Consider the following 27,946-nt stretch of genomic DNA (forward strand, 5'->3'; position numbering starts at 1 on the left):
ACCAGCAAGGGGAAGCTCCCTCTCAAAACCAAAGCAGAAGGCTAAGCCATCTTTGCAGGGTCAACCAACAGTACCCCCAGCCCAGCCCAAGCATTTGGCAGGAAGACTTTGAGAGGACTAGCCTAGCCTAAGACCTTACAACCAGTTATTAAAAAACAGTTTCAAACTAGGCTCAAGGGCTTTGACTTCATTTTGAGGCTTCTTCCAGTATGGGCTGAAAAATCCATAGCAGAATCTCTGCTAAAGGCAACGGGGGGGGGGGGGGGGGCAATCAGCTGTGGCGTTGACCTTAACCAGCTTCTGATAGCCTTCAATAAATAGGCAAAACTATTAGTAAGTGATCGGTGGCTGTTCCAGTGACTTGTGTACGCCTGGTTTCTTTTAGCACAAAGCATTGCCTTCTCTAAGCAAATCATGGCTGATCTTTGGTAATGGAAAAGCTGGCACACAGCACGATATGCACAGGTCCTTAAATGAAGCATTTAGCATGTCGGCTTACATTCATTTGAGCATCTCGAGTGCAGAGCAGTCTTTCCTCTAGAAGAGCTCTTCACACTGGAGCTCACCATTGTCTTTCTTGTGTCCTCCCAGCCGTCAGTCTCTTTGATTTTTCAGGTTCACAATTCTTTAATGTACAGTGTGAGCTTAAGGCATGGCCCCTGATCTGAGCACGGACTCTTCCACTAGGTCTTGGTCTCTTCCAGTGATGTGGCTCACATTTGTTCAGTAGCACTGATTCTTCTCTATCTTCTTTCCAAGGTCCTACGTTCATTTTCATAGTAATAGTTTCCTTTCCTTTCACACCCATTTCACTATTTATGTGACTGACGTGTAAGCAAATGTATAATTAACAACAAGCAGAACCGGAACAAACATGTCGGGTGGATGTGCAACCAGGCTTGGGTAATCACGAACTGTCATCAGTGGAAGCAGAAGAAAGCAGGGTGAGTCACAATTAAAGGTGTCCAGTGATGGTCTCAATGTGCCTGTTGGGGGTCGGGGTGAGGCTGTTTAATTTGGTGAGTTAGATAAGTACAACCATGTAAGAAGTATGAAATGGAAGGTCACTTATTTATTACTGTTTAAAGACAGACACAGGTTCTATTCAAGACCATCACCATAGAGGTCACTGCAGTGGGGAAGCTCGACTTAATAAACTACTAAAAGGAAAAATAAGAATTTACAGCCAAAGAGAAAAGTTCCAAGGACCCAGGAGATGGGTGGAAAATTACTAAGAGAGCACATCACAGGGCAATAGGAATTCTCACCATATTAGTCCAGCTGGACTCTTGCTGAAGGCGAACTAGGATACTTAGACATCTACTGAGGGATGGTAGAGGGTGAGGAACCTGATTAGGTATCAAAGGATGTCACTTGTGGGTATGTGGAGGGAATCACTGTGTGGTGTGGGTCACTGTGGGGGGGGGTGGTCCTGGCTTATCAGAAGCCTTGCTAAAATTGAACAATGCAGAGGAACACAGGCAGCCAAAAGTCAGGACCTGGGATGAGAAGAGTCCCCCTGGATAGGTTTAGTCAAGGAGAGAATCTCCGTTGGTGAGCGTCTACTGTAGACACACCCTGGGTTTGTGGGAGAAAACTTTAGCTTTGGGGAAATAAGTGTATCTGCTACTTATAAAAGGAATAATATCTAGAAATACTGAGCACAATCAGGGCAATAATGGTATTTTCTTTATTTTATGAATACAACAGACTACATTATAGTAATCTTTCCAAACAGTCCCAGAAATGTCATTTTTATTCAAAATAATTCATTGCACTTTGTCTTGGAAGTTTTAACATAAGAAACGACCCTCTCCCCATGTAACAGGTGAATAGGATCATTATTGCCTCATGGAGGTGTTTTTTCCCCCTGTAAATTTAGCATGTCCCCATAGAAGACTTTTCCTTGAAAATCAGTTTCTAAATTCATGGTGCAATGAATTCTAAAGTCATTCATTAGTCACAGATAACCAAAATGTTTAAAACCTTTTTTAAAAACCAATTGGCAGTTACTATGAGGGAAAAAAAATGTAGCCAGTTTCCTAAATTGGTTTATTTTGTTTAAATGTGGTTTAAAATGATGTTAGGAGAAAAGATGTGACCCCCCTTCAGGGAATGTCAGGAGGAATCAAAAGTGGCTTAGCAGAGACAGAAATGGAAATGTGATATTTATCAGGGGAAACAGGGTATGTTAAATCAAATTGAACCAGCCTCCACGTTAGAAAATGCCTCGATGAGAAAGTCATACTCAAGGCCTTAGGGTTCTTCTCTGAAGACTAAGACACTGGTCTGGCTAAAAAAAGGCCTTTACCAGAGCTGTGCAAAGGGTATCATGAGCTTGTGTCCCAGGTTCAACGTCCTGATAGCGTCACTGGGTTAGATAAATTGATGAGAGAACCCAGGAGTCATAGTCCAGGGTGTTTTTATGTTGCTCTCCAAGAACTGGACTGGAGGCTCACCTGGTCCCAGGGAAGGAGCCCTTCCTTTTGCGGGAAAGAAGGGGTTTTAAGACAGGGTTTCTTTGTGCAGTCCTGCCTGTGCTGATTCTTGCTCTGTAGACCAGGCTGGCCTCAAACTCCAAAAGTGCTGGGATTAAAGTGTTGTGGCCTCATTGTGAGCCATCCCCACCCCCCAGCAAGACTGCCGCAGAGCCTATATCCGATGCAAAACACACAGGGGTTTATTGATAACAAGCAAGCCCAGGCTTGGTCAGCATCCAAACACACTGGCTAGTCAGGTGAAGGAGGACGGCCCTGAGCTCTCAGGGTGAAGAGTTTTTAAAGGGAAAAACCGCAAGCAGGGTGGTACAAGCCTTTGCATCGTATGATTGGGTAAGGGTATGTAACCTTTGAATTTACTGGTTGGGTGTTAGAGTTATCATTTGGGGGCAGGCCTGGACAAGTCCCAGACTTTGTCCTTGAGCTGCCATGGGGGCTGGCTGGTCTCGCACCTTCGCATTGACCCATGCACGTAGCTCTAAGTTGGTGAGGGGTCCCAGACAGTAAACAACTGGTTGAATCTTGAACAGTCAGAGCATGTGCAGAAAGGGAGCTACTGCAAGGACTATGTCTTTTGTTCATGGCCCTTCCAGAAAGTGCTTGCTCAAGTCTCAGGAAACTGAAATTAAGGCCTGATCTCTGAGAGAAGACTGAGCAGCCTGTTATGGCATCTACCTGGTCCTTGGTCCTTTCAAAAGGAGTGGGAAACCATGCCCACATAGAAGCCCTTTCTAAGCCCCCTGCTTGCCCTTTTGTGATCCCCAGCTCCTCCAGGTAGCTCTGACTGCTCTGTGTCTTCAGAGTTAGCATATCCTGTAACCTATGGCCCCTGCACAAACACATATGAGACCCTAAGTAAAACATGTATTTCTGAGGATGTTTAGGTGGAAAGCATGCCAACCTAAGAGGACTTTCAGACTCACATGAGCATACAGATCATCTAGGGATCAGGCCCAAGTGAACAAGTCTGCCCCAGAAAGTCCAAGAGCCTGGGTTCCTATCAAGTCCTTGGCCCAAAGGTCATAGTTGAAAGAGCAAAGGTCTAAAAGGTGCAATTTCAAAATCTGCCTTTTCGTCTAGTCTTCCCACTTGTAAGCTGAGGGGCTCTGGCTGAAGGTCCGGCTAACCCTGACCAGCAGAGAATCGAGAAGAAGGGAGAGCAGAGAAGGCAGAGGGCACATCCAGACTGAACAGCTACTCCAGGCTCTCAAGGACTCCCTGCACAACACTGTGAACACAAAATGGCAAGTGGAACACAAGCAGGAAGCTCCGTGTGTATCCTTCCAGTCTGAGCGGTCACAGTTTTACTCACACCGAGCCTTTGTGAACACTCCTGTGTTTGGCTTTAATTCGCTTACATGATCGACAAATGAAGATTCTCATTTCTACGTTCTTCTCTCAAATCAGCTGTTTGGTAGGTTTAATCTTTTCCATAGCTTGCCCAAGGGAATAGTCTAATTACCAATATCAAACAAACAAAGAGCATGAAAGATACTACCTTCACAGATTAAGCATTTTTAACCAGAGTGAAAGCGGAAGGAATACGCAGCTTGAGGTTGCACTCTTACTCGATAAGCCTGCCACTTGGGGAGGACTTCAATACCATCCTGAGTTTTTCCCCTCCCGTGTTCCATTCTTAATGGAGTCTCTCCAGAGTTTGCATGAGGATTAACAGCCTCTCCACCATTGACTCGTCTACTGAAGGACACACCTCCTGCATTGGGCTCAGGCCAAATGACTCCTTTATCATGCTCCTTAAAATATCTTGATAGAGTATAATGAGCACAGACAGGACCCAGCAGCTCCCAAGATGGCTACCTGCTTCAGCATTGTTCTGGTCTGGCCATTTATCCCCAGGCCGTGGAAGGTCCAGCCCAGATGTTGCCCTCTGACTTACTTTTTGATAAGCCGTTCAGTCCAGATTACAAACTATGTTCTCTCAAGAGGCTGAATATCCGTATGTCTTCATGGCCAGGGGGTTGGAGAAAGTGGGGAGTTGTGGGTGATTAGAGTCTAGGAGATAAGGAGGACCTAGATTAACTACTTGCCTCTGGTACTCACATTCACTTTCCTTAAATGGGACATGGTTGAGGTCAACCAGAAACTCAATAGCTAGTGAGCCTACTTTGTACCGTCTGGTTCTTGATTTGAGCATTATAAGTATTTCCAAAGTGAGCTTGGCAGAAATAACAGTGGTGGTGTTTTACATGGTAACAGGAGTATCCTGGGAATCAGAATAGTTCTTTCACAGCACTAGGCATTGTCCTATAGCACCGGGTTTTAACCCTTAAGTGCCCAGATCAAAGGGGAAGTCTGAAGGGTCCCAATGGAGGGTCCAGAGCCACAACCTGGTGTTTTCAACAGATTGTGAATTCTGAGAATAGCTCCAGGGTTTAACCTGAGAAACATGAACTCACGACCCTGATGTACCGTTTTCCTATCTGTTAGATCATGCTACATAATCTACCAGTTCCATCATCTATGACACAGGTTAATAATACCCACTTTTCAAGATGGTAGTGAAGCTTAATGAACCAAAGTATGGCTTGTTCTTCAAAATCCCAAAAGATGCAGAGTCGACATGAATAACAGCAGGGGCTGCTACTGTCATTGAAAGAGTAACTGGAGTCTAGGTGCAGTGGCACCTGCTTGTAAACCTAGGGCTTTGGAGGCTAAGGCATGAGTTCAAGACCTGCCTGGGCTACATGGGGAGACCTTTGCAAAAGAAAGGAGAATGGAGGAAGAGAAGGAGGATGGGAGGAAGGGAGCGAATGAAAACCCTAGTAAATGGCTATGGATTGAATGCAGACAGCTCATCTCTGCTGTGGCCTTACTTCCTGTAGCAGAATGAAGGAGGGAGCCACAGCGAGGTCGTACTAGTATTGCTGTCATGGCGGCTTTCTCTTGGTGTAGAAGGAGACTGAAGGACCTATGGGGGTGAGGGACTTTGTTTCTGGACCCATAACTATAATAAGCAAGACCTCCAAGTGTTTGGGTCCCAGGAACTACAGGCCCCTCACTCCTAACCATTAGATACCTGCTAGACGTTCTTAAAGACACAGACACCACCACAAAGTAGCTTAGCCTCCATGTCCTGAGAGGTGCAGATGGCAAGCACGTGCCTCTTACGCTGTCAATGAGGGCTCGGCTACATATGCATTTCCTCGGACGAGACTGAGTGCTTTGTGCAGACGCATTCCTTAAACCATCTTCTGGGCACGCTTTGGATCTCACGATAGGAGCAATCCCTACTGAGAAGAAGGAAATGTGCAGCCAGTCCTGTGGTAAAGAGAAAATGATGTCTGCCACACACAAAGACTCAGTCCACTTCTTTGCAGTATCGCAGTCTAATTGGAAGATGGTTTTGGTAAGGAAAGAGTCTGGTTTACAGTTGTTCAGACACTTTCCATTCACCATGGCTGTGTGAGCCGTCTTTATGTGATGTTTAGAAGGCCTTGCCAAGTGTTTTCCTCCTGAGCCTCGTATCGACTCATTAATTATGTGATCACTAATAATTAGGAGGATGTGACTGTTTAAACAGGCTATTTCTTAAACTAATCCCCGTCAACAAATTAGCCCATTTTTGCATTCTTAGGTCAATGTCAGGCTATCTGGAATATACATTTAAAAATAGTGCTTGGACAAGTGATTCATGCCTGTAAATCCTAGCACCCAGGAAGCTAAAGCAGGAAGGTTATAGCAAACCTGGTCTATATAGTGAGTTTTAGGCCAACCAGGAATGTACAGTAGCATCTAGGGGAGAGAGAGGGAGAGAGGCAGAAAGAGAGAGGGGGAGGGAGAGGGAGGGAGGGAGGGAGAGAGAAGCAGAAAGAGAGAGGAGGGGGAAGAGAGAGAGGAAAGGGAAAAGAAATGGGTGAAAACCTGAAGTGACAGCCTGTTTAGTGCCCCTTCTAGACATAGGAACTTCACTTGTGTCTCTCCTCCTGGACAGGTCACTGTTTCAGAAAGGCTTCTGGACTAACATTTACCACACCTACGTTCCTCACCAAGGTTTGCACAATGTTTGTCGGAGGTTTGTTTTTCTTAGAGGAGAGTGAATTAGAAAATTCAAGTGAGGGTCTGGAGAGATGGCTCAGTAGTTAAGAGCATGGGCTGTACTTCCAGAGGGACTGGGTTCAATTCCCAGCATCCACATGGCAGCTCACAACTGTCTATAACTCCTGTTCAGAGCATCCAGCACTTCATACAGACATACATGCAGGCAAAACACCAATGTGCATAAAATAAAAATAAATAAATAAATTTGTTTAAAAAGGCTGGAGAGATGGGTCAGTGGTTAAGAGCACTGGCTGCTTTTCCAGTGGACCCGGGTTCAGTTCCCATCACCCACATGGCTGCTCACAACTGTCTATAACTCCAGTTTCAGGGGATCCAACACCCTCACACAGACACACATGCAGGCAAAACACCAATGCACAGAAAATGTAAAAATAAATAAACCATAAGAAAAAATTCAGGTGTCCACTCCAGTGACAGCAAGGGGAACATCTAACTCCTAGTTGTCCATCTGTTTTCCTTAGGGACCAAAGCCAACGTTAACATTTCTTGACATACTAAAACTCTCAGCTCTAAGAGCCTTCTCTGATGAGAAGAGCAAAACCTCTAGAAACCGTTCATATTTCATCCTCGTAACTGCTAAGTCCTCTTTTCTCAACTCCACAGCAAGGAGCAGAGCCTTCAAGTGGGACTGGACTGGAAGGGTTAAGGTCTGGCCTTAGCACAGATTGTTGGTGCAAGCACAGTGTTAAAACAGTTTGGAGGTCCACTTTGACCTTGGGGGGTGGGGGCCTTGACTTGATTTCCCACCGTGTCCTCGTCATGGTGACACACAAGACTTTCGGACCAAAAGTGGAAACCTGGAATCAGCCCCTAGAATTGCTCTGTGAGATTTCTCGTGCCTTCCCACCGCATACCCAAACCTCACAAGGCTGGGGTGCAGTGTGACCAGTTTGTCTTCTACGTGTGATGGCAAAGGAAATAACTTCCCATCGGTGCTCCTGAGGGGTCAGGCTGCTCAAAGACTTGGCAGAGCTGACTTCCAACCTGTCAGCCAATCGCTGCATCTCCCTGACGGTGCACTTTTAGAGGTCTTCCCCCACCACCACCCCCACCCCCACCACCCCACCCCACCTCCGTGCAAAGTGCTGGAGTGTGATTTGTGCCTCGTCGGCTGTTCCGTGTGCTGTTGGTTCCCAACCTCTGACGTGCTCTTTTGTCTTCTGTGTGTTGCAGGCAGCATAGTGTACCTCGGGATGATGGTGGGGGCCTTCTTCTGGGGAGGACTGGCAGACAAGGTGGGCAGGAAGCAGTCGCTCCTGATTTGCATGTCTGTCAACGGATTCTTTGCCTTCCTGTCTTCGTTTGTGCAAGGCTACGGCTTCTTTCTCCTCTGTCGTTTGCTTTCTGGATTCGGGTAAGGTTTTTCTCCTTCCTATTTTATAGTAACGTGTTTACTCGCAATTGTACAGTTTCACACTAAAAGATCTCAGCACCAAGAGAGAAACGGGTAACACATTTCTTCTATTTTTTGTGTCAGCCCAAGAAGCCACGAGGTTGATTCTTAGAAGTGTGATTATAGACACTTAAATCCAAGAAGGCACTAAGCACCCATGCTCCTGTGGCGGGTGGTGGTGTGAATTACCTCTAGGGGACTGGTTTTGCTTAATTCTGCTTGCACAGAAACACATATTCAGAAACACATTTCTTTTGAAGATTTAAGTAAGAAAGAGCTGTACCTACTACAATGGTTCACATTATTTAGGGACTGCTCTTAAATCCAGGATTAGGCTGTCTCAAGCATTGTGGCTTTATTGGTCTAGGTTGCCTCTATGTGTTTAACTAGGGGGGAAGCCTGCTTTGGGAAACATAATAAGTTTTGTCTGTAAGTTCCTGATTTGGGCAGAGTTAACTAGAATCATACTACTAACCACGTGCAGAGGTGTCAATGATGTAGCCATTTTCTTGAAAGAGACCAAAGCATGCACTTACTCTGGATCCATAAGTGTAAAAAACACAGTGGCCTGATTATGAGACTATGAGAAACTTGTAGAAATATAAGGAAAATTTTGTAGAAATATAAATTTTGGCCTCCAGATTGACGACTTAGCAATAGTCTTTTCGAGATGTTATTAGAAACAGTAGTTCCTTTTTTATGAAATAGGGGGACAGGATAGTTTATGAGTTTGAGAACTCATACCAACAGCAGCCATTGATCACAGCCTACAGAGCAGGACACAATTCTGTGTTACAAAGACAGAGAACCTCAGCATGTATTTCTCTTACACACATACTCTCAACTAAAACCAATATTTTTCAGAATATTGTCAGTACATGCTGAGCAGACTCCGAAGGGCTGGAGTCTGCAGATATAGGACGACTGCCCAACATGTTAACTGCCTGAGGGAAGACAGCCATAGGCACTGTAAAGGACAGGAGAGCAAGGTGTGGTCACAATGGCCCGAACCTGTAGACGTCTAAGTCATGTGGTTCCCAGAAGTGAAATGGAGAACTGTTAAATTCTCTTTTATTCTGTATAAGCAGAGATGTTCCATAATGAATGAACAAAACTCTAACTCAAATAATTGAAAACAGGCATGGCTCCTCAGTCAACTTCCAAGTAGGCACTACTTTACAGACCCAGAACTCCTTGCATAAGGGAGAAGCCAAGTCTCTGTGAGGAAGGACACTACTACATCAGTGAAAGTTAATTGTGAATATTTCTCACAATCTTCCCCAAAGGGGATGACTATGCCTCAAGAAAAACAAAATAAATAAAACAGACTTCTCAGAGCTTACTGGACGCTGACTGGATTCCAGTAGACCAAAGTGACATTGCAGTCTACCAGTCAGCAGAGAGGCTTTGAGAAGGGAGGTCATCAGTGACATTTTAGCTCAAGTCTGGCTCACAGTGGGTCAAGAAGTCGCCAGCTCCATCTTGTGCTTGCTTGATTCTAAGGTTCCAGAATATTCTGCTGGAAAAGCTATTCCTGGCAGTGGCAGAGTCTCATTGGGCAGCGCATCTGCCCACCAGGTCCATTCATTGCAAACATCACAACATAAAGAGAAATCCTAGGGTCACTGAGCCCACACCCTGCATGTTGCAGATTTATAACTGGGAATGGCTATACTCCATTCTGCTAACTTGCAAACATCATAATTAAGTTACCCGTACATTCTAAATCCAAGGCTTGGATGTCTTCCAGTTGTCTTTGCTGTGAATGTCAAAGGGACTGGAGGGAGGTTTGATTTTAGGCTGAGATTCGCTGCTGTCTCTAAATAGCCAAATATGCTCCTGGCATGTTCTCATCTCCCTCTCCGGTCCCCCTGGGATAGGATCACACTATGAGGATCAGAATGAATAGCCTCCAGCACCTGATCCTCCTGCCTCAGCATCTCAAGTGCTGGCATAACAGGTGTGTGCTACCATGTTCAGATTTCTGCTTTGTGTCTTCTTTTCACCAAGCCAAGTCTTTGGTGTTCACTCTTAGAAAATAAATGTGTCCAGCAGACATAATCCTTGTGACTTCAAATGTTTATTCTGTACAAAGAGAGATTTTCCTGCTGAGCACATCAGTGTTTGTTTGGGTGAGGAATAGAATCTCACTAATTGCCCATCTGTCATTTATTTCCTCAAATGAATCTCACACCAAGGCAACACACGTCCCTCTTATCCTGTGTTACAGACAATTAGAAAGCTGGGAAATGGAGTTGGCACCATTAATTCATTTTCATTTGCCCCAGAATTAAATTATTTGTTTCCAGTCACTGTTAATTAAGGGAATGATAATGTGTAGGATGCCAGGCAATGTCAGAATCGGGAGCTGCTCACTGAGGACCTGGCACTGTGGAGCATGATGGTCGGGGGGAGGGAGGGGAGGAGAAGAGCAGCAATCGTGAAAGCCAGAGTTCTTTGTTTCTGTGCACTGGAAATGAAAGAAGAATCGTGTCCCCCAGTGTGAGCGGAGCCCAGCCACGCGCACCTCAGAGCTGTGCGGTGCTCATTAACTGACTGGATGACAGGAACACTGTGGTGCAATTTCTTGCCACTAACCAGGATTCTCCCAGGAGCTTTATTTACACAACTGCTTTAAAGAAGTAGACATTCAAAAATATTTTTCCCTTAATTAGAAAATCAAAGCCCAGATAGGCTATTTTTTTTCCAAATGGTCTATAGCCCCTGGGTTTTCTGATTTTTAGTTGGATTCAGAACTATACAGTTTTCCATTCGAAAGTGTTTTCTCCTAAGAAATAATTTACTGACCACATTGAAAGAGTGAAAACTAATTTTAAAAATTTTTTAAAGATTTTTAAAATATGTCTTATTAAATACCTGAATAGTGCTTGCTTTGTGAGAAGTGATGGGTTCCACAATGCAAATTGACTCACCTAAACCTCATTGGTCCCCATTAGGAAATACTATCATGCATTTATGGTTGTCTATATATGTAGGTGAGGAGGGTAAGGCACATCAAAGTGTGGTAACTACCTGAGGGCACACCGTGACTGATCTAGCCAGGTTTCAAACCAAGGGTGTCCAGCTCCAAAGCTTGTGGTCATAACTGAGCTTGCTGTGTCTAAGACTCAACCAGAAATGACTCTGACTGTGTGTGCCACCAAACCCCAAACATGATGGGTACTTCTAAATGTTTTAACAGACCAGTTCCAGGAAGATCTCTGACCTCAGAAAACTGAATGGAAAGACATTTCCTGGCATGTGCTTGGATCTTTAATTAAAAAATAATATCAAACCAGACTATACACAGAGGATTAATGTTTTCTTAGAAGATTTGTTGTTCAATATGGCAACCAACTGGCCGCAGGTAGCTACCAAATGCCTTACATGTGGCTTACCCAGCTGCAATGCATTTATTATAAGTGCAAAGAGCTAATACTCCCAAATATGAAGACTTGGGGCATGTAAAAAAATACTATCTCATGGATAATTTTACAGTTAATATATGTTAAGTAATAATACTTGATAAATGAACATATTAAGATTAACCTTGTTTTTTCCCCTTGTTTTAGTATCTCTTCTAGAAAGTACATAATTATGCACGTGGTTCTGCTCACTCTATTATTTCTTTTGAAAGGCACTATCTTAGACAGTGCCTTTTACAAGGCTGTCTGATGCAAAGGTTGACCTTTTTAGCAAACCTTATCTCCCCGTCTACCCTGTGGTAAAGGTAATGTTGTTCCCAGTGGGAAAGAAATGAAGCAAAATAGCTTCCACACTCAGAACATCCCATGATCACACATTAGCCTTATGCACCCTTTAGAATTCATCCTTAGAGCCTCTGGAGGGTGGAAACATGATTTTGTCTACAGCTCTAGCAAGTGGTCGTCTGCTTCGTGCAGAGCTTGAAGGGGCAAAGGGGGAGATGGAGGCATGGTAGGTGGGTGGGTAAGTAGAGATCTAGAGGGATCATGAGCAGAAGATGTGACTGATTGTATCTGTGTGCTTTTATAATTTCTCACAGACAATTGTAATAATCACCTCTGTCTTATTCATGGAGCCAGTTAGGTGTTGGGGGAATGCATTCTTCCAACTCTCTCAAGAGCTCTAAGACCTTCTGTATACAAGACAGTTTCAGCATCCTGATCTGTGGCTGTGCCTTTTCACCCTGAGGCTTCTGCAAGTGTATATGTATCCACAGATTTAAAGGCTTAGGGGAACCAATCTGACTGTAAACAAGTTAGAAGAGTCGCACTAAAAATTTTTTGCTATCATCTTTTGTTAGCAATGCACAGATCTGCCCAAATTATGTTTAAAAATCAATATTTTCAAATGACCAAGTTTCTTATAAAATACTGTCTTTATAGTTTACATAGTATTGAGAAAATAACTTCCTGTGTCAAAAACATTCCTTTTTATATTATGGTTTTGGTGATTGGAGAACTAAAGCTCTCCACTGGCTGAGGAGATCCTTTACCAGTAAGTGTGCCTGTCCCAATTATTTCTATCTTGATTTATTATAACAAACATGTGCCTTCTAATCAGTATAGTACCCTTGTCTTCTGTGTCAACCCAGCCTGCTCGGAGAGTTTCCAGTTTGTGCTCTTTCATCTAGGCTAGAACAGCCTTAAACATGGATGTGCAGGTGTCTCTCAGGTGAGATATGGGATCCTTTGGGTATATGCCCAAGAGCAGCATAGTTGCTTCATGTGGACGTGCAAAATCCTACAGCCATTATGGAAATCAGTGTGGAGGTTCCTCAAGAAAATAAAAGTTTAAAATAGATGCTGACATCTTTTGAGCTGTTACTTGGAGATTTTTTATTTCTGGGTGCAATTTAAAGCCTAACCAGTTGCTTCTGGATTGCTATGTAATTTGCCTGGCACACAACGTCTTCCCTCCTTTTTGTTGATTCTGAGCAAGGATTAAAAGGTTATTTCCCAAGTGCGTTATTTGTGGCTCTGATGCCTGGCACAGGCTAGACCATCCACTGTTCTTTGTATGTGCCCACAATGCTTGTCTTAATAAAAGCTGCCAGGTCCGCCCACTCCTGGTAGGTTTTGAGCCCTTCTTATCGTCTGTGTAGAACATGTGGCTTTACAGTGATACCTCAACCTCCTTAATTATGTTCTCACATAATTTCCCACTTCCTAACAAAAATGGAAGGTAGAGAGATTATTTGAAGGATTATTTAAAAATAACGTTGTAAATAAGCAATAACTAAAGTCATTAAAGTATTCTTTATATGTTTTGTGTTTTATACACATGTATACATATGTTTGTGGGTATGCTCACTCATTGGGTGCCTATGTGGAGGCCAGAGATTGAAGTCTGAAGAAAAATTTTCCTCTGTTGTTTCTCTGCCTCTTTTTTTTAAAGCGGGATCTCTCACTGAACCTGGAGCCTACAGTTTCAGCTAAATTGTCTGTCCAACTCTCTGCCCACAATCCACCTGTCTCTGTCCATCAGTGTTGGAATTATAGGCTTGTGTTGCCAAACCTGGCTTATTACTGGGTGCTGAGGATGCGAACTCAGGTCTTCCTGGGTTCACTTTCCCCACTGAACCATTGCCTGAGCCCCTAGAGTGAAATTATTCTTTGTCACTTGTTTGCTGAAGAATTGAAAGAGGAAGTAGAATCCTGTGGTGGTTTGAATGAGAACGGCTCCCATGAGCCTCATATATTTGAATGTTTGGTCCCTTGGTGGTAGAACTATTTGGGAAGGATTAGGAGATGTGCTCTTGTTGGAGGTGGTGTGCCACTGGGGGCTTGCTGTTTTGGAGATTTGGGTCAATAACTGATTGATTCTGTTACTTTTGGGCCTGTGGCAAGGCAGTACACCAACAAGCAGGTAGCCCGTGAGAGTGAACCACTTGCCTCATGGAAGCTAGGAAGTAAAAAAGATAGATCTTGGAGGAACACCTACAGCCCCCACTTTACTAAACCAGCATAATCCCTAACTACATTCTAAATATTTGTCCCTATGTCCACAGATAAGGGTAGTCCTCACCCCTTATCAAGGAAACTTCTCTCTGCCACAGACAGAGACCATTACAGAAAACCACAACCAGCCAAAATGCAGCGTTGTGGAGCCCAGTCCCAACAGATGCACCTAAGGTTCAGGGAACATTGTAGAAAAAGAAGCAGAAAGATTGTAAGAGCCGGAAGATCAGGGAGTTTGCTGTGAGATTATTTCTTCTACAAATGTCAGAAGCTACACCCATAACATCTCACCAACGGGACTGCCTAAACATGAGCTGAATAAGGACAACTACAATAGATATCCCAAAGTGTGGGGGGGGGGGAATATGAGGCCTCCATCCTACTCAGTGATCTACGGGCAACTAAGGAAAGCTGAGAGTGAGAGTCTTTACCAGGGGAGAACACACCAATTGGCCACCCAATACCAAATAGTCAGCCCTGAAAAAAATACATATAAGTAACAGTGTACAGACTGGGCTGGTTATAATTAGGAATATACATATGTATAGCCATATACATATATGCATGTAAGAACAATTTGTGAAAAAAGAGGCCACAAATTTAAAAGAGGGCAAGGAGAAATTTATGAGAGAGTTTGGAGGGAGGAAAGGGAAGGAGAAAATGATGTAGTTATATTGTAATATCAAAAACAGAAGAAATATTTTAAAAAGACTGGAAGATGTTGGTTCAAATACTCCCTTCCAGAACACATCCTTCAATGACATGACACCTTCAGCTAGATCCCACCTCAAAAGTTCTATCCCCTGTCAAAACTGGGTAGGCTGGAGACAAAGCCTGGAGTGCATGGGCCTTTGGACAAAACTCATCAAGCCGTAGCAGCCAGCATAACTCAGTATGAACATACCACCCCCAATTGGGACTGGAGCACTGAAGGATCAGGATGGTCAAGCTTGTGCAGAGAGTAATCTTCAACATCTTCTATCACCTGCTACACTGTCCTGATTCAACTTATGTAACTTCTTCCTGTTTCCCCAAAGAGGGGGAATCTTGCCTGCAAGGCTCATGTGTTCTTTGTCTTACACAATGTCCCACTCGTGACTTCATCTTAGGTTACTGAGAAAAACAAGTAAATATGTTCTATGATATTTAACCAAATTGAATCATACACATACTGAGGTCTGTGTACTGGAGGAAAGTCCCAACTTACTCTAGGAATATGTTTCCATCTATAACTTCTTATTTGTATAGTTTTATAAATATTGTTGTAAATAACCTTCAGTTAACGTTACCTACTAAAATTAATATTGTTAAATTATTTGAAAATTTATTTTCCTAACCCTAAGCTGCCAATTATTGATATTCAGTTAATTTGTGCATATTTATATACATTGGTTGCTGGATAATTTTCACCCTGTATAATGTGGATTTCAATGGTTATTTCTTCTGTGCCTCTTGTTACCAAGGATAATTAAGATTTGGCATTTTTGGAAGCTCATAGGAGAGATTTAATGTCTGATATTGAGGAAGTTCCTTATAAACCACTCTGCTCTGATTGCTTTATTTATGTAAACATCCATCACAGATTAGCTTCAAAGAAAGGAGCTTGAGCAGCTTTTCATAGCTAGCTATCATGATATAATGAACAATAAGGTTTCTGTGGTAAGGGAATTTAGGGATGTCTCACCCATCAAATAGTATAAGATAATTACTTAATCCTTGAGTTATGGATTTTTAAAATATGAAACCAATTATATTTTTCACATTAAATCTCCCTTCATTGTAATTGCCTCTCATCATTAGCACTGTTAATACTTTGGGCTGCATAATTCGTTCTTCCTGGGGACCTGTCCTATTCATTGAAAGATGTCTAGCATCCTGAGTCATAACAATTCACATTGCCTCTGAATAGCTCTAGACATCTGTAGACATCCACAGCCATGGGTCAAAGGAGAAAAAAAAACAAAAGCTAAAACCACTTTTAAGAGCTACTGATAGATACATGGACTGTGAGCACTCCCACCAAAATATTTATCTCTGTTGTGTTCTCAGAAACTTTATCCTAATGTGGTAAATACCATCATCAAAAACAAATAGTTAATGTGTCGTCCCCTCGTAGTTTACTTTTCTAGTGAGCGTATGGATTTCATTACGTTCTCACACACAGGCATCATTGTGCTTTGCTCATGTCTGCTTTTCTACCGCTCTCATCTGCCCCACCCCCACCCCGCCCCCGCGGTCCTCTTTCCTCCCCAAAGTGTCTTCCTTTTGCTTGGTGTTAAACGTACCACTTTGTTCATTTATTTCTGTATTTGAGAGAAAACATACCATATTTGTCTTTCTGAGTCTTATTTATTTGGCCAATGGGATGATCTTGTCATGCACAAATTCCATAACCTCATTCTTCTTCATGGCTGAATACAGCTCCGTGTGAATATGCGCCACACTTTATCCACTCACAAATAGAACAGCTCTCCAAGAAAAGAGGATCACCCAGCCCAATATATTAATAGTTGATAGACGGTTGTTCCACATCTTGGCTGCTGTGAACAGTGTCACTTTAGACACAGAAGTGCGGGTGTGGCTTGGTATGCCAACTTAGATTCCTTTGTTGTAACACCAAGAAATACTGTAGTTGGATTGTATATTTTCAGATTTTTGAGGAACCCAAGAATACTGATTCCTATAATGACTGACTAACTTGCATTATCACCAACAATGCCTAAGGATTCCACTTCTGCCTTCTTGTGGTCCATATTTATTGTTGTTTGTTGTTGTTTTTCTTTATGGTAAATGCTGATTAGACCCTCACTGAAAATGTTGTAGTAAAACAGCAACAGCAAACCTTTTTTTTTTTTTTTAATTTGCAAACATTGAAGGCTGGGCGGGCTGTGGGCAGCTTTATCTTGCCATCACCAGTTTTTGTATACATTAAATTATATTTACAAGATGTAAGTGCACCTGCCTTGCCTCTTGCCAATAAATTTTTATTGATGGCAATTATTGCAGCTACAACATTTTTAAGAAAGACATCCAGGTGTTTTAGAAGCTCCAGAATGTCCATCAGGATTTCCCAGCGTCTTCTTATCAGTCCCAAGTGAACTCTTTCTGTGATAAGGACCACCAGGGCATTTGAGGAAAGGCTGGTCATAGTGACTGAGGCACATGGTACCTCAGAAACACTGGGAGGTATGCTGGCTCACTGCTTACAACTCAGCATCCTCAGCTTCTTCAGTGGTCAGATTGACTTGGAAAGGGGTGTGTGCCCTTGTTTTTCAGGATGTTTAAGTCCTCAGAACAGCACAGGCCAGGAGAGCTGGTGCACCTACTTCAACATGGAAAAGTCTGAAAATCTTAGGAGTAAATATGTGGTGTAAGCCCACCGGTCCAGGTGAGGGGACACAAAGGCACACACCAGGCAGTTTCCCCCTTTACTTCTGAATGGAGTATGAAATACCAGAGACAGGGAACATGGTCGCACAAAGGGATGGTTTTCCTCTGAATAGAGTAGGCTACAGAAGATGGCAATATTTTCCCTAAAATAGACGACCAGCCCACAATAAGAGAGTGAGTGTTGGATTGTTTTATACATCTTGGAGAATAGAGAATTTTGCAAAGGATTTACTGGCATCCCACACTAACTCCTCAGGTTCATTTACCCTTAATTAGAGTTCTTTGCACCCTGGTGTACAAACAGATTGAGAATCATCCATGCAAAAAGGACCATCTTAGAAAAAGGCAATGCATCAAAACGAGCTTGATTACTGAATACATCATTTTTCTCTTTTTAACTCTGACTTATTGAAAACTAACAGGCAGTCTTAAAATTTTAGCCATGTTGGAGTACATTTATCTCAGTTTCAGGGTGCCTGGCATATCTTGGCATGTAATTTTGCTTTCACGAAGTATGAGTTATAGCTGTTCCATTCAGAGTGTCCAGAATCCTGAGAAACTATTAATTAGGATGTGAAGAGTCAGTCAAAACTAGAGCTTCTTTTATGCCCTGAAAACTGGTGCCAGGGCTAGAGACATGGCCCAGTGGGTAAAGGCTTTTACCATATGTGCATGAGGATCTGGGTTTGTGAAAGCTGAATGTGTATTGTAATGAAGCCATTTAAAATCTGTTCAGACGGTGATGAATTTTAAAAGTGACCTAGCATGAGCTTCTCAAAAAGCCAAGCAGAATGATGAGTCCACTGAGGTATGGAACCAGCCAGTTCTCACTGCCTACCACATGCGTGTTTCTTGTCTGGGGATGTGGTTGGTGGACTGGGACCTGCTTGCTGCCCATGTGTGTGCTGATGTTAACCACCATGTGTTTTATTAGAATACTTTTTGTTTCTTTTTTCGAGACAGGGTTTCTCTGTGTAGCTTTGCGCCTTTCCTGGAACTCGCTTTGGAGACCAGGCTGGCCTCGAACTCACAAAGATCCACCTGCCTCTGCCTCCTGAGTGCTGGGATTAAAGGTGTGCGCTACCACCGCTAACTTACTGCTAACTCTTACCAAGACATTCACTGTGGGTCTGGGGAATACTGTTCAGTGGTGTAGTGCTTGCAAAGCATGCGCAAGGCCCTGGGATTGATCTGTAGCACTAGAAAAGCAAGCAAGGAAGGAAGGGAAAGAGGGGGTAGAGGGAAAGAAGGAAATAAAAGAAAGACAGATACTATGGCCCTTTACAATACACACGAATACATGTATATAATACATATAACTATATATGTTAATGTACACCACAAATGTTTATAGAAATAAAAGTTTCACAAAATGGACTTATGTTTGTTTTTCCTTATTCCTTGAATTACAATCAAATACATTTCTATCAAATTTTCTAAGATGTTATGGAGATTACTAAGTTACTAAATTTCACGGCTCATAGACTGAATACACTGACCTGAGCCGTCTGCCCGTGTCCACAGTGGATGACTACAGCATCATTGTAAGTAGGGACAGATACTTAAAATGGTGCCATATTTTGACCTCCCAGTTAACGCAGAGGGTTATATGTCCTATGGTTCATTTGGTCAGGCCAATTTGCTACAGAATGACCTTTCCTGAAATTGCATTTGCTGAGGGCATGACTAATAGTCCTTTATTGTATTAAAGGCTCAACAAAACTCAGTTGTTAAATGGATGGACATGTTTTACTCTTTGACATTACATTATTTAAAATGTCAATAGCAATTTACCTTATGGTACCATAAATGAATGGATACATTCTTTTAGGCTCTATCTGTAGGTGCTGGCTCTACACCCTGGTTTTATTGTTTGACATCTTTATATGTGTGTGTGTACACATACAAATATGTGTGTATACATATATACATATATATACATGTGTGTGTGTATGTAGTGATATGTAAGTAAAGCCTTTATGTCTTACTTTAAGTAGAATATATAGAAAGACCCTTGTGTCTGGCTTTGAGAAAAATGTTTCAGCAAAGCCTTTGCTATGTTTGGGTTGATCAGTAAAGACTGAGACATTGTTTTGAGCTGTTTGAACCTTGAAGAAAGGTCATGTCTCTGGAGAATCTGCACTTGGTGCTGGGTGGGAGCTTGCAGCTGCACCGACCTTGGTTCTAAGACACTCCTGGCAAACCTGGCTAAACACTCCTGACTAGCCATCATCAAAAGGGACTGAGATTTGTGTGGGTTGTCTACTCTCATGGGCAGCAAGAGCAAGAGAACTTCGGTAGTTGGAACCTTTCCCAACCTCTTTTAACCTTTTATGGATTTGAATAAAGTAACTGGAGTGAACTAGCTGGGTGTCAGTCTTTCCCAAGAAAGCTGAACCCTCTGCTCCTTTGGAAAATAAAGACTTAACATCTTGATGCTCTTCTCTCTCTACTGCAGCACCTACAACTCAACATCAAACCATATGTATGTATATATACATATATATGTACACACACATATATATGTGTGTATGTATGTATGTATATATGTATGTATGTATGTATGTATGTATGTATGTATGTATGTATGTATGTATTTGGTTTGTCAAGGCAGGGTTTCTCTGTGTAGCTTTGCAACCTGTCCTGGAACTCACTCTGTAGCCCAGGCTGGCCTCGAACTCACAGAGATCCGCCTGCCTCTGCCTCCCGAGTGTTGGGATTAAAGTCGTGCGCCACCATCACCCAGCCTAAAACAATATATTTAAGATAATAATTTGAAGCAAATAAAAGTAATATTTTCTGAGGCAGTTTTTCCAAAATTTAAGCTCAAGATCTTTTTGAAATTACGATGAAATCTATGATTCACCTACCTACCAGACTAGACAAAATTTTAATTGTGCGACCTTTTACTTCAGAGTCTTTCACCTGAATAGTTTGGCCACTAGTCTTACCATATCTTCAAGTCAACCAGCTCTTCTTATCAGGACCCTTTCCCGGGGGTGGGGGGTGGGGGGTGGGGGGTGGGGTGGGGGATGGGGGTGGAGAAATGCCTTAGTGGTGAAGAATGCTTGCTACTCTTCCAGAGGATCTGAGTTCAGTTGGACGCACCTACGTGGGTGGTTCACAACCACCTGATATATGTAACTCCAGTCCCAGGAGATCTGACACTTTTCTGGTCTCCAAGGGTACCCACACATATGTACAAACACACAAACACACACAAATAAGTAAATATAGTAAAATCTTCCTTTTTAAGTCAGAGGAATGAACAAAAGATCATGTTTGGTACATATATGGTACAAACCCTTATGTTTATACTGATTCAGCTGTCCTATCTCCTGGACAACGGTGAGAACCAATCTGTCAGCAGCATGTCTGCCGACACATCACCCCATGGGGTTACAAGACCCCCTGCTGTGGGGTAGCAACAAGGGACTAAAGATGGAGGACAGCCCCCTAGAGATATTTACAGCTGTGCCCAAAATTCCCAACAGTCGTATGGATGAGACACATCAGTGTTTCTCTTTGTTTAATGAGTCAAGGTACTTATTTAAAAAACACCAGAATGTTGTAATGTTTAATGAATATGATGTAGATGATCCAACACTGAGCATAAACCCGCTCTGAACTGCAAGTGAAGCTGTAAACCTCATGAGTAGGGTGCCACTGCCACCTGCTGCCCACATAGCTTAATTGCAGTTTCAAGTTTGGGTGAGGTAGTCATGGATTGGCCATGAACGCATATTATAAAATGATAGAAAATGCACATTGTTTGCTATGTCAGCAGTGGGAGAGAATATATATTGTTAGAGTCTGCTTTGGATTGGCCCTTCCTACCTCACGGCAGCTGTCCCAGCCTCATGTGTTCTCTGCACTTCTTGGCAGGATTGGAGGCGCCATCCCTACCGTGTTCTCCTACTTTGCTGAAGTCCTAGCCCGGGAGAAACGGGGTGAGCACCTCAGTTGGCTCTGCATGTTCTGGATGATTGGTGGAATCTACGCTTCGGCCATGGCCTGGGCCATCATCCCGCACTACGGTAAGGCGCTGGCCATGTCTTAACTTCCCTCTCCGTCTGCTTCCTCTGTGTCCCGAGCTCTGGCTTGGGGACAGTACTGTCTGAGTCAGGTGTCTGCCATTCATACTGCTCAGGAGGTGTTTCTTTCCATGGAAAGGTCTACACAAAGTAAGACTGTGTCAAATGGTCCTTTGGGCGTATGGATAAAACAGGCAAGAGTCCTGTACTACTCTTCTTGCACAGCGCTTCTGGTCACCTCGGCCACCATTTTCCCCATAGCTGCAGCTGCTTCAGTCTAACACATCTCTGACATTGACCTAGGTTCAGAGTCAGGTCCCATAGGTTGAGGACTCAATCCTGCATGACTGACACATTTCCGATGCTTCAGATGCCAGCTGCATGTCCAGGCCTCCTCTGACTGGCCAGCTAGAAATTTGACCTCTCCCCCCCGCCTCCTCCTCATGATCAGCTGGCTTCTGTGATGGTTCACAGATCTCAGGGACATGCCTACCTTGAATTTCCCAGTTTATTATCAAGGATGTTACAGAGGACACAGGTGAGCTGCCAGATGAAGACGTGGAGAGGCTGAAGGGCCTCCATGCCCTCTCCAAGTTCACCTTTCTCCTTGCACTTCATGAGTTCAGCAGCATGAAGCTTCCAAATCTCATAATTCATGGGCACGGTCAGTTACTAACCCAGTCTTTAGCCAAAGGACACATAATTGTGGTATGTCTTTCTGGTGACCCGCTCCACCCAGGAACCCATCAAAACTAGCCTCATCTGAACAAAGACACATCCCTATCACCTAGACAGTTCCAGAGGATGAGGAGCTCTGTGCCGTGAGCCGAGAATGAAGTCCCACCCGCTAGTTCTCCTTCCTCTTCCTTGTACATTGAATTGGCTTCTGTTGATGCCTGTACTTCACTGTTTGTAGATGAAGCAACTTGAAACTTGCGTTTTCTGAGACTGACTGAGTTGCTCAGAATGCGGCTCTTTACTGCTCAGCGAAGCAGGAAGGGCGGTTGCTGAGGAGAAACTGATAAGAGGGTCTGGGGAGCGTGGACAAGCAGTGCCACCACTCCCGTGTTGCCCACCATGGTCTCTGAGACAGCAATGTTGCTCCGTCCCGGTGGAGCTGTCTGAAGACAGACAGGGGCTGACACAGAACCGGCACCTGTGTGTGTCTGAAATGTACGGCAGCCTCAAGAGAGATGGGAAGTCACATCTCTGTCAACGCTGCTGGTGGTTGGTGTGCTCACTCCGGACAATGCCCTGTGGAGGGTCTGTGTCCCTCCTGGGTACTGTGGGAGTCTGATTCCAACCCTATACCAGGCTTGATAGCCTGTAGCAAATAAAGGAAAGCAATGGCTTGACATGAGCGAAATGTTGAAGTGACTCTAGTATTGTGATTCCTGGTAGCAAATACGGGTGGGACTTCAACCTTAAAAAGGTAAGGTATCCTCTGGGTGGGCAAAATTATAGCCCCATTCATCATTTTTGCACGGCTTTCAGGGAGATAGCTCTTTCTCTGTCTTTCTGTCTCTAGCTCTCTATCTCTGTCCCTCACTCGCTCTCCTCTTTCTCTCTTTCCTTCCCTCCCTCCCCTCTGCCCCCACTTAGCCCTCTCTAAACCATCTTTATCCTTTGTCCCATCCTCTCGTGGCATCTCCACTTCTTGGCTGTAGCCAAACCTCTCTGGAGCTCCTTGACTCCTGGGACTGAGTACAGGTCCCGTCCTGACCTCCCCTCCCACCGTGTCACCCAGAGTCCCATCTGCTGGCCTCACAGTATATATATAGTAGCTTCTGCACACTGCTCATGTGATCACTTTTATTTTGCTTTCCCTGCTAGGGATTCAGCTCTTGTGACACCCTCCCCAACACACACATGCACACACACCTGGGCGTGGCCTGAGAACTCTTTTTGTTTGCCAGCCACGAGTGGCTAATACGCAGGAATTGTCATTTGTAAGCGCTTTCATTTTAATATCAAAAAGAGTGAACTGATTCATCTATGATTAACCCATCTATCAAAACCAAGCCATCTCTAACTAATCCGTCTCTAACTGGAGTGGTAGGTGGTCACAAACCACAAAGCTACATGTGAAAAGTGAGAATTTGACAAAATGAAATGTCTGGGGCTGACTTTAGTTTTGATATGGGTGGAACCTTCAGAAATAATGACCTGGATAGTGAACCAGTCCCAGAATATTAAAATCTTAGGGTCATATTTTCATGGTCTTTCCGTAAGTGTAGAACCAACAACAAATTCTCTTAATCAGTCCTGTGTGTGGATTAGAACCAGTGGGGAGATTTTTGTGGAACACCCTTGTGCTCTTGAATTTGAAGAGTCTTGTTTACCTTTTAAAATTCAAAAGCTCCTATGTTGACATATCTCTACAAGTGAGGTGGCTGTCCTATGGGTAGGTTTTTTCAGGTGTATTCACTCACAGAATCCCTCAGCCAGATGTTTAAGAATTGTGTACATCATTCTGTGGAAATTACACTTTCTTGTTAATGTTTTCTACTTCCCACAATCAAATCAGATCCTCTAGGCTAAGGACTCAGTACTGTTGTTATTCTTATTCTTTCTAGCATAAAGTAAGTATGGCTGACAAATACAAATTATATGCAGTTAATGTTCACAACCTAACTTTGTACACATGCAAGATGGCCCAGCCAGTAAAAAGCTCTTGTCATGACCTGAGTTAGACCCCTGGAACCCACATGGTGGAAGAAGAGAACTGACTCCACAAAGCTGTTCTCTGAACTCAGCATGGACACCAAGGTGCACACACATGTACACACACACACACACACACACACACACACGCACGCACACCATAAAATAAATTAATAAATGCACAAGTATTTTTAAAGAAAATAGAACATTAAATATTTAGGGAGAAGCTTTGTATTTTACTGGAAATTCTGTTTGGTATGAATGATCAGAAGCCCATAGAAATAGGAACAGGTCATTTGCCCCTCCTCCGCTACTCCATGCTCTCTCACCGATGAGGTATTTGAGGACCGCTATCCTTTGCAGGGCTGTGTATGGAGGCATTTGAGAGCGCAGTGCAGTGACTTGATGTTAGGTGTTGATTTTCTCAAATGAACAACAAGGTTTGGTCTGGAGGGGAAGTGTGGATAATCGACATCCACATTGCAAATGCATTTCAGGTGATGAGTGCACACATTTGGGTGGCTCATGCGCACAAGGCTCTCTTGACAGCCCTGAATCCAGGTGCTTCTTTCGTGCCCACAGGCACCCATCAATAGGGAGCCTCGGTCTGATGTCACTGAGATGCAGTGGCTCCACACAAGCCTCCGAGGCAAAGCAGATCTTAAGTTTGGCCCAAGGATTCTGAAAGGATTCTTGAGCAGTTAGATACACCACCAGGGGGTTTTGATGGCTTCATGGCCTGGTGAGTTAAGACATGCACTGCTAATGCTAGGGGCTGATGCTAGATAATGAGATCGGCCTAGTTTTTGTACCAGCATCAGATGATGGCACTTACCCTCACATCATCAGTATTTGGTAAAGTTGAAGCTTTACTCACGGGCAGGTCACTGCTAATACCTGAAGGTTTCCAGCATAAAATCACTCACCTATAATCCTAACACTAAGCAGGGCTGAGACAGAAGGATTGCCATAAGTTCAAAGCCCTCTGGGCTATATAGTACATTTCAGCACAGGTTGGGCTACACAATGAAGCCCTGCCTAGATCTCCATCTCCTCCCCCTTCCCCTGACCCTGCCCCACCAGCTAACCGGGTCTTAAGAAGCATCAGGCTTTGCTGTCATGTTCCAGACATCCCCCTTAGTCACTGCCTGCACTCAGGAGCTGCTGGGCTGTCCTCTTCACTCCCAGTGGCTGAAGCATTTCCAGTAGAATGAAGGGTGGGGAGGAGACAGTAAAGCCAGGGAGAATGTCCTGGCCTCAAACACTAGGTCCCCATAACAGCTGCGACTAGGCGTGGGGTATGTGACTATCCTAGGCACCCATTCTCAAACCCAGATTTCTGATCCCAGTGGAAACTCGGCTACCAGCACACAAAGGAACAGGCCAGGTTTTCCTGTTTCAGAAGTTGTTATTACCATAATTGCATATATCCATGGTCTATAATATTTATGTTGATATTATTCATAATGATTATATCACTGCTCTCTTTCTATCATAAGAATTCTGGGACTCAAACTTCAGGGTCCACAGCAAGCACCTTTTCCCACTAAACCATCCCACCAGCCCCAGGTTGAGTCTTTGTTAGCACCTGTGAACTACACAGAGACAAACAGAACCTTACAGGTGGTTCTCTGTTATGCTGATATCATTTCCTTGGATGTAAACCCAGAAGATTCTGGACCCTGTGTGCACCTAGTTTTACATTCTCGAGGCACATTTTTTTTTAATATTTTTGAGATTTATTTATTTATTCATTTATTGTTGCATATGTGTACATGCGCACACATACAGTGCAGCACACATGTAGAGGATAGATGATAACTGACAGGAGTCCTTTGTCTATGTCCACCGTGTGGGTCATGGAGATGGAAATCAGGTCAACACGCTTGGTGGAAGGCATCTTTACCAACCGAGCCAACACCAAAGCTCTTGAGGCATCTCTACACTGTTGTCTGCCGGTCAGTGTACCGTGCCCGAGTCTAACAACAGTGTTCAAGAGCTTCCTTTTTCTCTCCATCCTCAGTGGCATTTATGGTCTGTTCTAGGACAGCTGTTCTGACGGAGGCGATGGTCTCCCTCTGAGTGTGGGTGGAAACAAGCAGTGTTCTCAGAAGCAGACACGGCTCAGATGGAAAAGTCCTCCCCACCCTCCCCTTCCACCCCCTCGGCACACTCTCCGGTAATGAGAACACATCAGCATTTAATGGAAGCGCAATTACCTTCAGCAGAAAATGGGAACGGGGGCTGACTCATCACCCTGGTCCTCCCTTCTGAAGCTTTCAGTGAGGCCTGGACACGGGGATGGCTGCTTCATGGCAGCGCTGCCCGCGTCATTACACTCCCCGTCACTGGGCTTGGATGTGCATCGGATGAGGTGTTGTCCTCTGCCGTGTACATCCCGCTGAGGAACAGGGATGCTCAGTCAACTAAGAGAGGGGATTTTCAGCATGAGGAGCCTTGGCCCTAAAAGCTCACTCACACTGTGCTCAGCACCCAATAGCCCCACAGGCTGTCTGACTCACCCTTCACTTCGAGCCTCACAGAACCAAACAGCACATCTGTACAGCCCAAGTCCATCCTGCACACACCCCTCTCCCCCTTTCAGCCACAGACAGATGGTGGCCTGGAAAATATATATCTTCCCAATGTTGTCCAAATTACACTGCGCTTGGATGAGACCAAGGAGGAAGGGAGGGAAGACCACACGGTTTAGGGGAAGAATAAGGAGGCATCCCTTTGATTGCAGAAAACAGGAATTGCGACAAGTAAGATCAGTCTCTATACTACTGCCCCATTGAGCTCTGGGACCCCTGGCCACTGCCAGTCAGCATTCCAGTGAGGAGTGATTCAGCCTGGTAACCATGGCAACCCCCAGCAGCTATCCAGTCCTCAAAAGTGGCAACCACTTCCAGATTTGTTGATGGAAGTCTGTCATCCTGGCTATTAGGATGCTGAGGTAGGAGGGTTGCAAGTTCAAGACTTCCCTGGGCTACAGAGTGACTTCAAGGCCAGCCTGGGCAACTTAAATGAGACCTTGTCTCAAAAATATTCAGGTAAAAAGGGACTCTGGATGTAGCTCAGAGATAGAGCTCCTACCCTCTATGAGCAAAGCCCTGGGGCCCATCCTCAGCACCACAGGAAAATAAGCAAAGAGGCAGCGACGTTGACTGTGGGATTCTCTTCCTACCTTAGATACCCAGAATGTCTATGCTTAGTGTGAGCACAGAAACTACAGGGGAAGGTCAAGAATGAGCCAACCACGTGATACTGCCCAGAGGATGGGGGGAGGGGTGTGGCAGGGGGGGGGCAATAGTTAAGACAAAGTAGAATCCCAGTGACCTGGGACCCAAGGAAGCTTCATCCTATGCTCATCAGTTAAGTTCATTTTCAGTAGACACAGGAAATACGAGGGTGTAAATAATGGTGATTTTCTGCTTTGATGTCCACATGCAGAACTGTGTGCTCCTGTGCTACCATCACTGGTTGGTGGCTTTGTGACCAGGGTGTCATCATTCCCTCAGACAGTTAATTGAAGTCTACACAGACCTCTTTCCAGAATAATGCTGTTGCATGCAAAAGTAGAAATATACATGAAACAATTATTTTCAAGTACAGTTAGTAAATTGTATCAATATCTGGCAATAGGTGACGGTGATGATCACTACCATAAAGTTAAAATGGAGATGAGGACATAAGCTAGAAATCATCTGGCATTTCCTTTAGAACCCTAAGAAGCCACTGGACCCTGGGTCCAAATTCCTACGTTTTATTTATTCACATTAGTTAAAACTAGAATTGACTAGACAGATGTAAAGAAAAACCAACTAACAGGAGGCATAAACAAACTTGTTTCCTATTCCATAAGATTGTCTGGAGGAAATCTGGAGTCAGTCTCATAGCTCAATAGTCATCAACAAAGACTCCGGTTTCCTCTAAGTGGCCAAC

The 27,946-nt window shown here is 44.0% G+C and overlaps 1 protein-coding gene across 3 annotated transcripts in view; it reads left to right on the forward strand.

Moving 5' to 3' along the window:
* Sv2c (synaptic vesicle glycoprotein 2C) overlaps nucleotides 1-27,946 on the forward strand; it is a 134,346-nt gene that overhangs the window by 35,933 nt on the left and 70,467 nt on the right. For 2 of the 3 annotated variants that reach the window (XM_059276322.1, XM_059276323.1), the window contains exons 2-3: nucleotides 7,752-7,932; nucleotides 21,189-21,340. The exons of the other annotated variant lie outside the window; for it this stretch is intronic. In XM_059276322.1, coding sequence (XP_059132305.1) covers nucleotides 7,752-7,932; nucleotides 21,189-21,340 — 333 coding nt within the window. The remainder of the gene's footprint in view (nucleotides 1-7,751; nucleotides 7,933-21,188; nucleotides 21,341-27,946) is intronic. 3 annotated transcript variants of the gene reach the window in all.

The sequence above is a fragment of the Peromyscus eremicus genome, chromosome 11 (genome assembly GCF_949786415.1).
Source record: "Peromyscus eremicus chromosome 11, PerEre_H2_v1, whole genome shotgun sequence".
In the NCBI taxonomy this organism is placed as follows: Eukaryota; Metazoa; Chordata; class Mammalia; order Rodentia; family Cricetidae; genus Peromyscus; species Peromyscus eremicus.